This window comes from Chanodichthys erythropterus, chromosome 9 (genome assembly GCF_024489055.1).
Source record: "Chanodichthys erythropterus isolate Z2021 chromosome 9, ASM2448905v1, whole genome shotgun sequence".
In the NCBI taxonomy this organism is placed as follows: Eukaryota; Metazoa; Chordata; class Actinopteri; order Cypriniformes; family Xenocyprididae; genus Chanodichthys; species Chanodichthys erythropterus.
In genome coordinates, this window is record NC_090229.1 from 36,962,068 (window position 1) to 36,975,694 (window position 13,627).

The 13,627-nt window shown below is 33.9% G+C and overlaps 2 protein-coding genes across 3 annotated transcripts in view; one reads left to right on the forward strand and one right to left on the reverse strand.

Moving 5' to 3' along the window:
• Positions 1 to 3,552, reverse strand: part of fkbp15b (FKBP prolyl isomerase family member 15b) — a 34,842-nt gene extending 31,290 nt beyond the window's left edge. The window contains exons 1-2 of the mRNA XM_067395506.1: positions 3,354 to 3,552; positions 65 to 171 (exon numbers count right to left, since the gene is read on the reverse strand). Coding sequence (XP_067251607.1) covers positions 65 to 171; positions 3,354 to 3,403 — 157 coding nt within the window. The 5' untranslated portion in view covers positions 3,404 to 3,552. The remainder of the gene's footprint in view (positions 1 to 64; positions 172 to 3,353) is intronic.
• A 282-nt stretch (positions 3,553 to 3,834) lies between these two features.
• Positions 3,835 to 12,680, forward strand: LOC137026673 (uncharacterized). Of its 2 annotated transcripts, none has more exons than XM_067394088.1 (8): positions 3,835 to 4,094; positions 6,011 to 6,132; positions 6,257 to 6,395; positions 6,471 to 6,543; positions 6,634 to 6,746; positions 8,787 to 8,862; positions 9,191 to 9,344; positions 11,941 to 12,680. In XM_067394088.1, exons 1-8 carry the CDS (start codon positions 4,090 to 4,092, stop codon positions 12,066 to 12,068), a joined length of 810 nt encoding a protein of 269 aa, XP_067250189.1. In that variant the 5' UTR covers positions 3,835 to 4,089; the 3' UTR covers positions 12,069 to 12,680. The 2 variants fall into 2 exon arrangements, with proteins under 2 accessions (XP_067250189.1, XP_067250190.1); XM_067394089.1 differs by having other exon boundaries at positions 6,260 to 6,395.
• The last annotated feature ends 947 nt before the right edge of the window (positions 12,681 to 13,627 follow it).

Genomic DNA, 13,627 nt, shown 5'->3' on the forward strand with positions numbered 1-13,627 from the left:
AATCCTCATGATATGAGCACTTTAAAGTGGCTGTGTCCACTCGCAGAGGTCCCTCTAGTCTTACCTGAGTTGGCAGGGTTCTTGCGGGGCTGTTTGGGTGCCGTGTACTGGAAAGACTCATTCCCCTTGCTTGCTGCCTGATCCAGTCCAAAGAGAGAGGCTAACTTTGCTCTAAAAATCACAAAAAAGCAGCAAATTAATCCACTATTACACTAATATCACGAGTCTCTGAACGATGCTCAGTTCTCAAATTAAAGCTGACCTAATTTTGACTTTGAATATGTTTTTGATAAATGAAAAATGAAATAAATGAGTACAAAAAAGTACAACCTGTGTAATATCATCAGTAAGCTACATACAGTAATAAACACATACGCCACTGACCCACGGATCTCTCTCCACTTGTAGTCATTGTCCTGCTGTCCTGCCATGCTCAGCTAGGCCATTTTGACCTGTTGCCTCAGGTCAGCAAAGCTAAAAGCTATGGAATGACAACCAGCAAATTTCTCCACATGTGCATGTGAGCTTTGTGCCACTTTTCCAACTCTGTAATATCAGATCTCACAGGAGCTCCTCGTGACTGTGGGCGCCCCGTTCCCAGACTGTGGCCCTGCTCTGATCCGGGTCGTCTAACTACCAGCATGTGAGCGGCATTAACACGCAGACTCTCCACCTCCCCACAATCCTTCCTAACAGCTTCATATTCCCTTGTTAACACACGTGCATGCTAGGGTTGGGCGGTGTGATGATATATCGTACCGAATATGAACACCAGATATTTTCAGAATTTACTATTCATCTACTGCACTGTTCTTTGACAGCATTTATATAGCATTTATAGGAGGGTGAATCTCACAAAAACATGTCCAGGTCATATTTACCTTAAAGGGGTGCTATGATTTCACTTTTTTAACTTTAGTTAGTGTGTAATGTTGCTGTTTGATCATAAACATCATCTGCAAAGTTACGACACTCAAAGTTCAATGTAAAGAGAGATATTTTATTTTACAGAAATCACTGTATAAGGACTACAACAAACAGCTGGTAGGGACTACAACGAGCTTGGTGACATCACTAATCCTAAAATGTACATAAACCCCGCCCCCAAGAACACGCAACAAAGGGGGCGGGGCCATGTTGTGCTGCTTTAGAGAAGAGGAAGAGTTGTTGTAGTCGAGTGTTGTTGTCATGCCGTCATTTTACGCCGGACTGCTTCACAAACGAGGATCAATTCAACACAAAAGATTTACATGACGACACATGCTAGTGGATGAGTTGAATCAACTCCACAGCAACTACATCAATTTATCCACTAACCATTCAGAAACGTCTAAAAGTTGTAACTTCTTCCTGAGTCTCTCCATCAGTGTCGACTCTGGTTTGAACAATGTAAGGCTGAACACCGTTACTGACAATCCTCATTTTGACTGCGTGAGATTCTCCAGCTTTGTTGTTGTTGAGCTGTTAAAGCTCCTCCCTCTTCTGGAAAGGGGGCGGGAGCAGCAGCTCATTTGCATTTAAAGGGACACACACAAAAACAGCGTGTTTTTGCTCACACCAAAATAGGAACTAATTTGACAAGCTATAATAAATGATCTGTGGGGGATTTTGAGCTGAAACTTCACAGACACTTTCTGGAGACACCAGAGACTTATATTACATCTTGTGAAAAGAGGCATTATAGGTCCTTTTTAATAAGAATTCATGTATATTTAATTCATACAGTGAAGACTATTCAGTATTTTATTTTTTACATTTGATAATTCAATTTCTGTAATTATAACTACATTTAAAAAAAAAAAAACTTAATTTAATTTGTTTAACTCATATGTTTGTTATAATGCATTTGTCCTATATTATTTGTAATTTGCTTCTTTGTTAATATTTTAATAACAAAATTAGCTATATCTTGATATATTTTGTTATCATGAAATAAAATTGCGTGGAAATGTATAAAACAAGACTAAAATAAATAAGTAAAAATATAAACTATACTAAAATAACTAAATAAACGATTAAATAAATAATACATCGAACAATTAAGTACTATAATGAGTAGAAAAATATGTAATAATGTAACAAAGGATTAGTCCACTTATTTCAAATAAAATGTTCCTGATAATGTACTCATCCCCATGTCATCCAAGATGTTCATGTCTTTCTTTCTTCAGTCGAAAAGAAATGAAGGTTTTTGATGAAAACATTCCAGGATTTTTCTCCATATAGTGGACTTCAATGTCAAAATTACAGTTTCAGTGCAGCTTCAAATGATACCAGACGAGGAATAAGAGTCTAATCTAGAGAAACCATTGCTCATTTTCAAAAAAAAAAAAAATACAACTGTATATGCTTTTTAAACACAAATGATCGTCTTGCACGTGCTTCCGCTTTCCATATTCTTCAAAAAGCTTACGCTGTATGTCCTACACCTTCCCTATTCAACTTACAGAACGAACGCGGCGAAGAACGAAGCTGCACTGAAACTGTAATTTTGACCCTCAACCATTCGGTGCCCATTGAAGTCCACGATAAGGAGAATAATCCTGGAATGTTTTCATTAAAAGCCATAATTTCTTCTCGACTGAAGAAAGAAAGACATGAACATCTTGGATGACATGGGGGTGAGTAAATTATCAGGAAAAATTTATTTGAATTAAGGGGACTAATCCTTAAATCAAAGAATATTTTGACATATTCACAGTATAAACTGGGTTTTTATACAAGGCAAAAGATAGGTGCCTTTAAATTAAACACATAAAAATCTCTGAATGTCCAGCATTACATAAACCGAAGTTAGTTCAGAGAAAACTAGCAGGATTTGTTTACAGATGCCACTTGTTTTGATATTTTGTTGTTTAATGCAGTCACACTGAGACATTAATAAGTGTTTAGTGTTCTGATGTGTTTAGGGCCACTAGTGGTCCGGTTTATAGAGAGATGATAGTTTTGAATATAAACTAGATTACTTCACTGATTTAGTGAAACTGATGAAGGAAACACCCAACAGAGTTACCTTCAGCACGACTGCTAAAGATCATGTGATCGAGGAAGTCATGCCAGAACAACAAGTGATGAATGTTGGAAAAATCTTTGTTTTTAACACAACAAACGGTTGACATGTCTGTTAATGTACACAAAAGTTTCTCCAAGTTGATCTGTCTGCCATAGCAATATATCTGCTATATCAACAGCCAATGAGTGACACTCACTTTCGGTTTATCTGGCACCATAACTGCACTAGAGCTGCTTCTTTATTTCTTTATTTCTGTTTCTTTAAACTTTATTTATGTCAGTAAGCTGAAGGAGAATGATGTTTTCCTGCATGATTGTGTCTTTGTCCGTCAGGAACTCACCCTCCAGTGGGAGACAGAAAGTCTCCGTCCTCCTCGTCTGCTGCAAACATTCCTCTGGCTGATCTTCACACACTTATATTACAGATATGAAGCGACGATCGCCTGCACGCGGCGAGTAAATATTAACATATAATAATTCTTTCCAAATCGCTTCCTGGTTGTGCTGGTGTCAGCTGACCCGCCACATGACCACACGCGCTCTTCGTCACTCAGCACTTCCACTCACTCAAACTAGCGCGAGAAAACAAAACTGGTCATGTTTGGAAAATATTATAAAATATATAATATTATAATTTATATTTTTTTTATATAATTTATGATTATATGATATTTATGTAATTGTTATAATGGTACTTTAATTATCCTTTATGTTGTTATTTTTTATATTATTATTTATTTATTACCATGAGAAAATGTACATTACCGTATTTGGTTTGGTTTTTACGTGTTGTAAAACGCGATTTGCGGAAACTGCGTAATAATCGTCATAATCTTTAACGATGATGAACGAATCTACTTTATTTGTATTACAGCTGTTTTACAGTTTTGTATTAAGTTTGTTTTTCATATCAAATACCATTGATGATTAAAATAATTACAATAATTAAATATTATCCAGTTTGCATTAGCGCGTGGAAAGTTAAAGTAGCCCAGTGAACTTCTGCTGTTGCTAAGCAACCAAACTTTACACAAGCTGAGGACTGCGAGTATGTGCTGTGATATTTGTTTTTAACAGATGAGGTAAGTGTTTAAAAGAGCATTTTATGTTTGTGTAGAGCGATTAAACTCTAAAAATACGTCTTTTCACTCACAAATCTGATCAGGTTCAATGTACGTCTCTGAAATATTTAATATATATATTTAATATATAATATTATAAAAAATGTCATTTTTTATAGACTAAAACTCACATAGAAATATTTAATATTATACAATATTATACAAAATATAATATTCATAGTCTAAAAAAGTATCTTTTCACTCACAAATCTGATCAGGTACTTTGAAAACTCATCTAGAAATATTTATATAATATTATATAAAATATTTCATATTTATAGACTAAAACTCATCTGGAAATATATAATATTAGGTAACACTTTATTTTACAGTGCCATAGTTACACGTTACTACATGTACTTACTATAGTAATAACAGTAAATTATGCATAATTACAAGTAACTAACCATAAACCAAACACTAACCCTAAATGTAACTCTATAGTAAGTACATGTAGTTAATTACTATTACTCAGTACTTATTTGAGTAATTACAATGTAACTGTGGCACTGTAAAATAAAGTGTAACCTAATATTGGTAACATTAAATATAATATTCATAGGCTAAAAAGACATCTTTTCACTCACAAATCTGATCAGGTTCGATTTACTTTGAAAACTCATATAGAAATATTTATATATTATATAAAATATTTCATATTTATGCACTAAAACTCATAGAAATATAGAATATTCTAGTATATTATATAAAACTCACAAATCTGATCAGGTTCAATGTACTTCTCTGAAAACTCATCTTGAAATATTTAATATTATATAATATTTTATAAAATATATTATTCATAGGCTAAAAAAGCATCTTTTCACTTACAAATCTGATCAGGTTCGATTTACTCATAGAAATATCAAATAAACTCATACAAATATTTATATAATATTATATCAAATATAATATTTCATATTTATAGACTTAGACTGTCTATCTAGAAATATATCATACTATAGAATATTATATAAAATATAATATTTCATATTTACATATTTAAAAAATTTATAATATTATATTTTATATAATATTCATAGGCTAAAAAAGCATCTTTTCACTCACAAATCTGATGAGGTTCGATGTACTTTGAAAACTCATCTAGAAATATAATATATATTAAATATAATATTATAAAAATGTAATATTTATAGACTAAAACTCATCTAGAAATATTTAATATTAGATAATGTTTTATAAAATATATTATTCATAGGCTAAAAGACATCTTTTCACTCACAAATCTGATCAGGTTCGATTTACTTAGAAATATTCAAATAAACTCATATAAATATGTATATAATATTATATCAAATATAATATTTCATATTTATAGACTTAAAATATCTATATAGAAATAAACAATATTATAGAATATTATATAAAATATAATATTCATAGGTTAAAAAGACATTTTCACTCACAGATCTGATCAGGTTTCGATGTACAGTACTGTGCAAAAGTCTTAGGCCACCATTAGATGATGTTTTAGCAGTGGTATAATGACCATATGTAATTATTTCTCAGTCTCTTTATTAGAATATAACCAGAAAATGCAGGAAATTTGTATGCAGTATTAAAAAAACTGAAAAAACGGCTTCTATATGCTAAAGTGGCTCTCTCAAACATAAATGATTTGGAAAAAGACTGGAAGGCCAATTAAACTTTCAAAATATAATACAGTTCTCAGTGTTTCTTCTGGAAGAAGTCCAGGAGGTCACACTAAATACAGATTTTTGCTTAAAGAAGCCATTTTTTTTTTTTTACATTTTGTGTATATTTTTTCTTTCTTTTCTGTTTGTATCTTAATAAAGAGACTGAAAAATGGTCACTGTACTTGTTTGAAAGCTCATCTGTTCTCACTCATCTTCCAGTGGTCTGGATGGAGCTCACTGTTTTAGGGCGCTGTGTTCGCACCCGTGCTGCTGGGACACTGAGCACAGAGGAATCACACGCCTCACTCCAGCACGCGTGAAGAGATGCTCTCTCAAAGAACGTGCGTTTGCCTGATCACTTCTGTGCATCTTCTGCTGGATACTGCATAATAACATCCAAGCTCCTGTTCATTATAATTTTGCCTGTATATGCCATAATGTTATTCTGCTTTCTTGTAACACCAGCAGAGCTCTTTCCATCTCTGAGTATTGTCAATGTCTCTGAATGGGCTGGACGGAGGAGACCGATTAAAGAAAGCGCTGACACAGATGCTTCTTTGGATGATCTCACCAGACAGACAAAAGACCCTGGAAAGATGAAGAGGTGAGTCTAATACATCATAGCATTAGTGAAGTCATCAAAACTATTATTACTCCATCTCTGGTTATTTTCTGGCAGGGCAGATCTTTCCTTCCCAGAATCCACGCTGCCTATTTCCAGCACGCCCACTGATACTCAAAACAAAACAAAGGTATGTGGAGGTTACACTTGACTTCCAAAACACACATTTCCAAATCTGTGCTGTTTTTGATAAGTATCAAATTATGGCTTGTTTGTGCAGTTACACACAGTTCACATCAGTCCTTTCATGGGCTGCTCTGAGTTGCCGCAGTGTCCAGTGGTCACATGGATACCCAACCCGCGCCACAAGCCTCAGTGCCTCCACCAAAACAAGTAGGCCTGACCTCACAGTAATTATATCAATAATTGCTTCCCATTGCAGGTTCTATATGGAATCTTGAAGGGTTCTGTCATGTATAGAACCATCATGGGATCCATTTATGGATTTAGTTTTATATCATTATTTTTGTTTTAATTCATTTTAATTACATTTTATGAATTAAACAGCTCGAAAGCATTCTTTATCATTTGAAAAAAAATGAATTAACCTATTACACATGAAATTATGCAATCATTTAAGACATTTCTTCTTATATGGGTCATTCTACAGAATTGGTCTTTTTCCACAAATTTTGTATGTATGCAAATTGTATAATATCCAAGGTATACATTTCTAGTAATTGTACAGTTAATTCTCATATTGTATTTTCAGAAAGTTTTGGAATATTTTTCCTCTCCCCAAATGTGTCACTACCGAAACACAATAATAAATAATTTAATAAGAAGGGTTACATTGACCTATTAAGATTTTGTTTACATCTACCTTGAAAATATATATTTAGCTATTTAAAAAAAAAAAAGTTTTCACAGGTAAAATCAATAACGATTACTATTTTAATATTTCAAGTGTAATGTATGAGATTTGTTGTATTTTGAATCCAATCTTTCTTTGTAAAAGTCATAAAGTTTATCAAACTGATCTCAAAGTGAAGGATTCATTAGTTTGAATAAACATTGAACCAAACACTATAATAGCATCTTAGTTGATCATTCAGTATACTTCATTTTTGACAAAACATCCCATGTTTCGGTCATGACTGCACATTTTTGACAGTTTTGTGGTAGTGACCACAAAACATTACAGAAGTTTAACTCCCATACTAAAACACTAATGATTTGCATAATAAAACATACTAAAATACTAATTTTTATAACTATACTAAAATTTTGTGTGTTCCCTTTTGTCACTACCAAAACTATTGAAACATGGTGAAGTTTCGGTAGTGACAATTTTAGGTGCTTTTGAGCTGCTCAGAGATGCTAATCAGCATGGTTATCTAGCACAGATCTGAACAGTTGTACACACATAAAACTACATTTTATGGAATAACACCCAAAAAACATTTGCTTAATCGCAGAAAAAAGGTGTTTGGTAGTGACGTTCCTTACAGTTACACAGATTTTTGAACACATTTAACTCAGAATGGTGGATCTATCTACTCTGAAAGAGAGGCTGTGAGAGGAATATTTCCTGATCAGAAATGTAGAAGTGTGTTAAAATCAGTCTCAGACAATGGACTCAAACATACATGTTTCGGTAATGACATGAAAATGCGGGACACATTTTTTTACATAAAGAAAAATCATTTCATGATTTAAAAATAAAAAAATTTAACTTCACTTTTTAAAAAAATCAAAAAACTATATTTTTAAAAAAACAACAATGGAAAAAAATGAAAAAAATATTTCAATAGACCCTTTTCACATTTCCAGGTTTCTCAGAAGCGGAAGTCATCATAGTTGGGTAAAATTCTATAGCGGTGAATGAGAGAATACACTAAATATATTGTTTGTGTTTCCATTTGCTCAAATAGCGAAAGAAAAACTACACTTTAGTGTTTTCACAACTTTCAAAAAGAGGAAAAAAATAAAGAGCGATTGATGAGGGCAGTCAGAAGTGAGAAAGATGTCATTTTTCACTCCCATAGCTGCTGTATTAGAAACACCCTCACAGCAGCATTAACTAGATTTTTGTAATTTCATGCAAAGATAATATAATACTAAGCATAGTGTTACAAATGTACATTGGTTTGAAACAAAATGAAAATATAAGTAGCAGCAGCTTGCACCAGTTCTGTAGAATGGCCCATATAGAATCTTTTTGGCATTAAGTCAGAAGTCAGGAAGTTCTAAATAGAACCTTTTTCTGAGAGTATACAGACTGGTTATATAAATCATATAACTAGTATTGCATGTTAGTATTTATGAGCATGTGTTGCATATTTAATAGTCACATGTATCTTGTAATCTTTTATATTTGCAATGATCTTTATTCATATTTAACTGATGTTTGGCATGCTCTTCACCTGATAGGTCTAAATCTCCAAACATCGCTATAAAAGAGTTAATCTGCCTTCCATCTTGCCAAATGTCCAAGTCATCCAAAGCGGTGAGTAACTAGACAATGTGATACAGTTATACTGCCATAATAATATGAGATTATAGAAAAAGAAAAGGAATTGGTAAATGCATTTAATATATTTACTAAAAGAATTTATAAAGAATTTAATTTATTAGTATTAATACATATTTGATATATTCCACTATTTAAAAATAAATACATAAAATTATCTGTATAATTATTGAAGTATATGTTTTTAAATAAGTGATTATTTAAAGTAAATAATCATTTATTATTGCTTTTATTTTATGTGGCACACTTATCCTTCCATTTGTGCAGAATAATTCTGTTGTTTTTGTTTGTTGTTAATATTCAGGCTAACCTGCGGAAGAGGTATGTTGGTAAAAGGAGGGATCAGAGAGGTAACTGTACACTAGAGGGCGCTGGCACTCCACGGTGGGTGGGCATTGGCTTTAACCCCATCCCCAAACCCACCCCACATCACCTCTCCCGCAGCATTCCCTTCAAAGGTGAGCAGATACAGCTGCCCTTTGCCTTAATGACACATATTAAATAAAATAATTCTCAGGTTTGTAATTTAAGTGGAATATTAGAGCACTTCCAGCTTCTCAAAATGAATGCATGTGGCCATATCAGGAAAACAGCCAATAAGGGCTCCAGAGCACAACAGCACTTTGTGTTATTTATATATAAACAGCCACAGTATAGTACAAAATGACTATTATTTAGGGTGTGTTGAGTGTTCACACCTGTAGACTAAAAAAGAAAATGATACATTTAGTCCTGGTTCACTTAATGTTCACACTGTCATTTTTAAAACTGAAGCTAAAGAAACAAAACAAAACCAAAAAATGGCTTTTATGAAGTATCCACCTTATTCCTACGCCCCATGACACTTTGCTTGAATTATGGGTGTAACTTCTGTTACACTGTAAACAATCAGTGAAAGGCTCACTCTATGAACGCAATAAAACATTTATTTTAAACTGGGTACAATGAGATGACATTATACTCACTCTTCAACCATCGAACATTAAAAGGACATTTAAAGTGTAAAAGCATTAACAAGGTACTTTTAGGATGTGTTAAATTTCACTGTTGTGTTATGTAACATGTTGCCTTAATCAAAACTGTTCATTAACTTCAGCATGGAGTGATACTATTTCAAAGTGATTTCTGTCATTTTGACAGATAATTAATTGTATTTACCTGTGAAAAACCTGGAATTTGAGGAGAAAACAAGAGATTCTTCGATCATTCCAGTGAATTTTTAAAGTGTTAGTTCACCCAAAATTTAAAATTCTGTTATTAATTACTCCCCCTCATGTCGTTCCACACCCGTAAGACCTTCATTCATCTTCAGAACACAAATTAAGATATTTTTGATGAAATCCGATGGCTCAGTGAGGCCTGCATAGCCAGCAATGACATTTCCTCTCTCAAGATCCATTAATGTACTAAAAACATATTTAAATCAGTTCATGTGAGTACAGTGGTTCAATATTAATATTATAAAGTGACAAGAATACTTTTTGGTGTGCCAAAAAAAAAACAAAATAATGACTTATTTAGTGATGGCCGATTTCAAAACACTGCTTCAGGAAGCTTCAGAGCGTTAGAGTGTGTCGAATAATGATTTGGATCGCGTGTCAAACCGCTAAACTGCTGAAATCACGTGACTTTGGCGCTCTGAACCGGTGATTCATAACGCTCCGAATCTTCCTAAAGCAGTGTTTTGAAATCGGCCATCACTATAGAAGTCGTTATTTTGTTTTTTTTTGGCACACCAAAAATATTCTCGGGGCTTTATAATATTAATATTGAACCACTGTACTCACATGAACTGATTTAAATATGTTTTTAGTACATTAATGGATCTTGAGAGAGGAAGTAGCATTGCTGGCTATGTAGGCCTCACTGAGCCATCGGATTTCATCAAAAATATCTTAATTTGCATTCCGAAGATTAACGAAGGTCTTACGGGTGTGGAACGACATGAGGATGAGTAATAAGTGACAGAATTTAAATTTGTGGGTGAACTAACCCTTTAATGGGATATATCGTAAATTAAATTGGGAGAACAGTCCACAAATGTGCAGATTATGCTGTCCTTTTTCATACTATTACAGCAGAATGCAAAGTAAAAAACTAAATAATCACAAGGAAAATAATGCAGTGACTGAAAAGTAGATATTCTTGTTTTAACGTCACTTTAAAATACCAAGCGTTACGTTATCCTCGTGATGTCTGAAAATAAAACAGCTCGTTCAGTCAAACTGACGGATACGTTTATTTGTAGGGCAACCTTATGATTTGAAATTATGCGTTGCAGTATTTTTGAATGGAAGTTCCCCAAACCGGAAGTGCAAACCATAATTCAAAATGGAGTAGGCTCATCAGGAATAAAGTGGATACACTGCAACAGAACTGATCGATGCTGTGTGCTGGGCTAAATGCGCTCGTTGTGTGTGCGTACATATGATGTCTTTTCACTAACTGAGAACTCAAAAAGAGCTTATCAAATGTGTAAAGGAGTCAAAACAGCAGGAATTCCACATAAACACAAATCTGCTGCAAGAAGACGATGAGAAAAACAAGGTATTCTTGAGCATTCTGTCCTTTTTAGGGTCACATCTTGTGACATCATGTTCGTTTAGATGTGTTTGGTCCATGTTGTGTTCATATTTCAGTCGAACCGCACCAGAGTTCGTTTGGAAGTGGATTGAGGTCAAACTTTTCAAAGGTCTCAGTCTGCTTGTTTGGTGCGCACCAGGGTTCGGATGGCAGCGTTCACACTTTATCAAATGAACCGCACTAACAGAGCAATTGCACCAGGGTTCATTTTTATTGAATCAAACCTGCCAAGTGTGAACACACCCTTAAAAAATCGAATTCCGCTTTGATCCCAGAGGATTCAGTATTTGCTCTGCTTGCACCAGATGCTTCACACATAGATAGGGTGAAGCCGGGTAAATTTATAATGTTCAATTTCTCAATGTGCTCTTTTATGTAAAAAACAAAAAACAAAAAAACAATTTACCAGATTTCATAATATGTCTGTTTTCTTTCCTTTTCTCTCTGTCTCTCCCACTCATCTATCCACAGATAGTGGGTGTGGATCACTGGACCAGAAACTGCCAAGCCTAACCACACCACACCCAAACCATAGTAGTGGTCTCAGTCCAGCCTTAAGCCTGAGTTTAGGATCAGTGAGGTGCTGGAGAGGCAACTGAAACTGACCTTTACATACTTGAGCCACACTTAGATGACAAAAGATTTTAACAGTAAAAATGTGCAAAATCTGTTCCATAAGAGTTAGTTGTGTCCAGTGAATGAGTGCAACTTTGTCTTGAAAGACTATTCATGTTTTAAGACTAACTTTATTCGTGAATGATTATAAACAGCAGGTGACAGGCCAAATCAGGGTGATTCAAATCCTAACTGAACTGAACTGATTTATTCTAAATGATTTCTCTGTGCATCATCATCATTTTTGTTAAATTCATGTGCACTCATAATCTTGAATCAGAATATCTTCCCCTCCCTCTTGCAGTGACATTTCTTCTCTTCTCTGATGACAAGGGCGGGGCAACCTGTCACTCACAGGAGATCCACCAATAGCAAACCACAACCATCCAATCAATGGACTATATGCACAGTTACTTCCTGGTTGTCGTTAAGCCAGCTCGGGCATTTCCGGTGAACTGTTATCTGTTCATTCTGTAGTCGCTGTACATCGACACAAAACCATCAATGGTTGACTTTTTAATGTTGTATTCATATTTTAATGCAGTTATCACATTTACCTAATTTGCCAATAAACCAGTTTTAGTGATTGCAATAAAGACGAAGCTATTGGGACGTTTAAAAACGCTGTGTCTGTAATTAGACACACACACACATTTTTTCCCCAGCGCTTCAAATGTTATTTTTAATGTGATGACCACAAACATTATCTGTTCATCCTTCTGAGATTGTCCCCATTGTAAAACCGGACATTTAAAAATGTAGGAAATTCAACATTTGATAGAAAACACTTATTTAAAAATAAAAGACAATAATTAACACTTTAACCAGCAGGTGGCGGCAAAGTAGCATTTATTTGTGCATATATCAGCCATTTCCTCTAATCATTTTTCACTTCATTTTTGACTAAATATTAAACTTTATAAAATAACTAGGTTTAAAAATACATTTTGTCAATGTGAAGTATGAAATACTCAAAAAAATCTCATGAAAAACAATAACTTTTCTTGTGAATGACACAGAAAGCGAGCGCCGCTCTCTCTTTGTAATCACAGCAGCTGTCAGTCAGTGCAGTTCAAGATCAATTATTTCAGCACACTTGTAAAAACACACATTTTATTCAATGAATCAAACTAAAGTGCACCATAAAAAAATAATTTTTGAAGCTTTTTTTCACATAAAAGTGTGAAAACTGATGGTCGAATTGAATTTAGCCGAGGAGGAACACTGAGGTACATCTTTATTTATTTATTTTTTATGCTGTCTTACGTTTGAATAACTAAATTAATGCTATGCCTGACTATTTAAGTGACTATATTCTGATTATAAACTAAGTATAACACTACTGATGCTCAACACACCAGCACATGACTCTCACCGGAAGTTTTCCAGCTATATTAATGCGGAAGTTCTAAAGAATTGAACTGAAGATAAAGGTTTAAATCACAGGTATTCCAATTCTGTTATTAAAATGAATTAGTACACAGCTTATTAAAAAAAACTCTACAAATCCTTGAGTAGCTCTAAGCTTTGCTTAATTTAATCA

Coding starts and splice junctions, on each gene's coding strand:
- LOC137026673 (XM_067394088.1), top strand. Junction 6,133..6,256: donor GAGATGCTCTCTCAAAGAAC/GTGCGTTTGCCT, acceptor TTGTAACACCAG/CAGAGCTCTTTCCATCTCTG. Junction 9,345..11,940: donor CCGCAGCATTCCCTTCAAAG/GTGAGCAGATAC, acceptor ATCTATCCACAG/ATAGTGGGTGTGGATCACTG.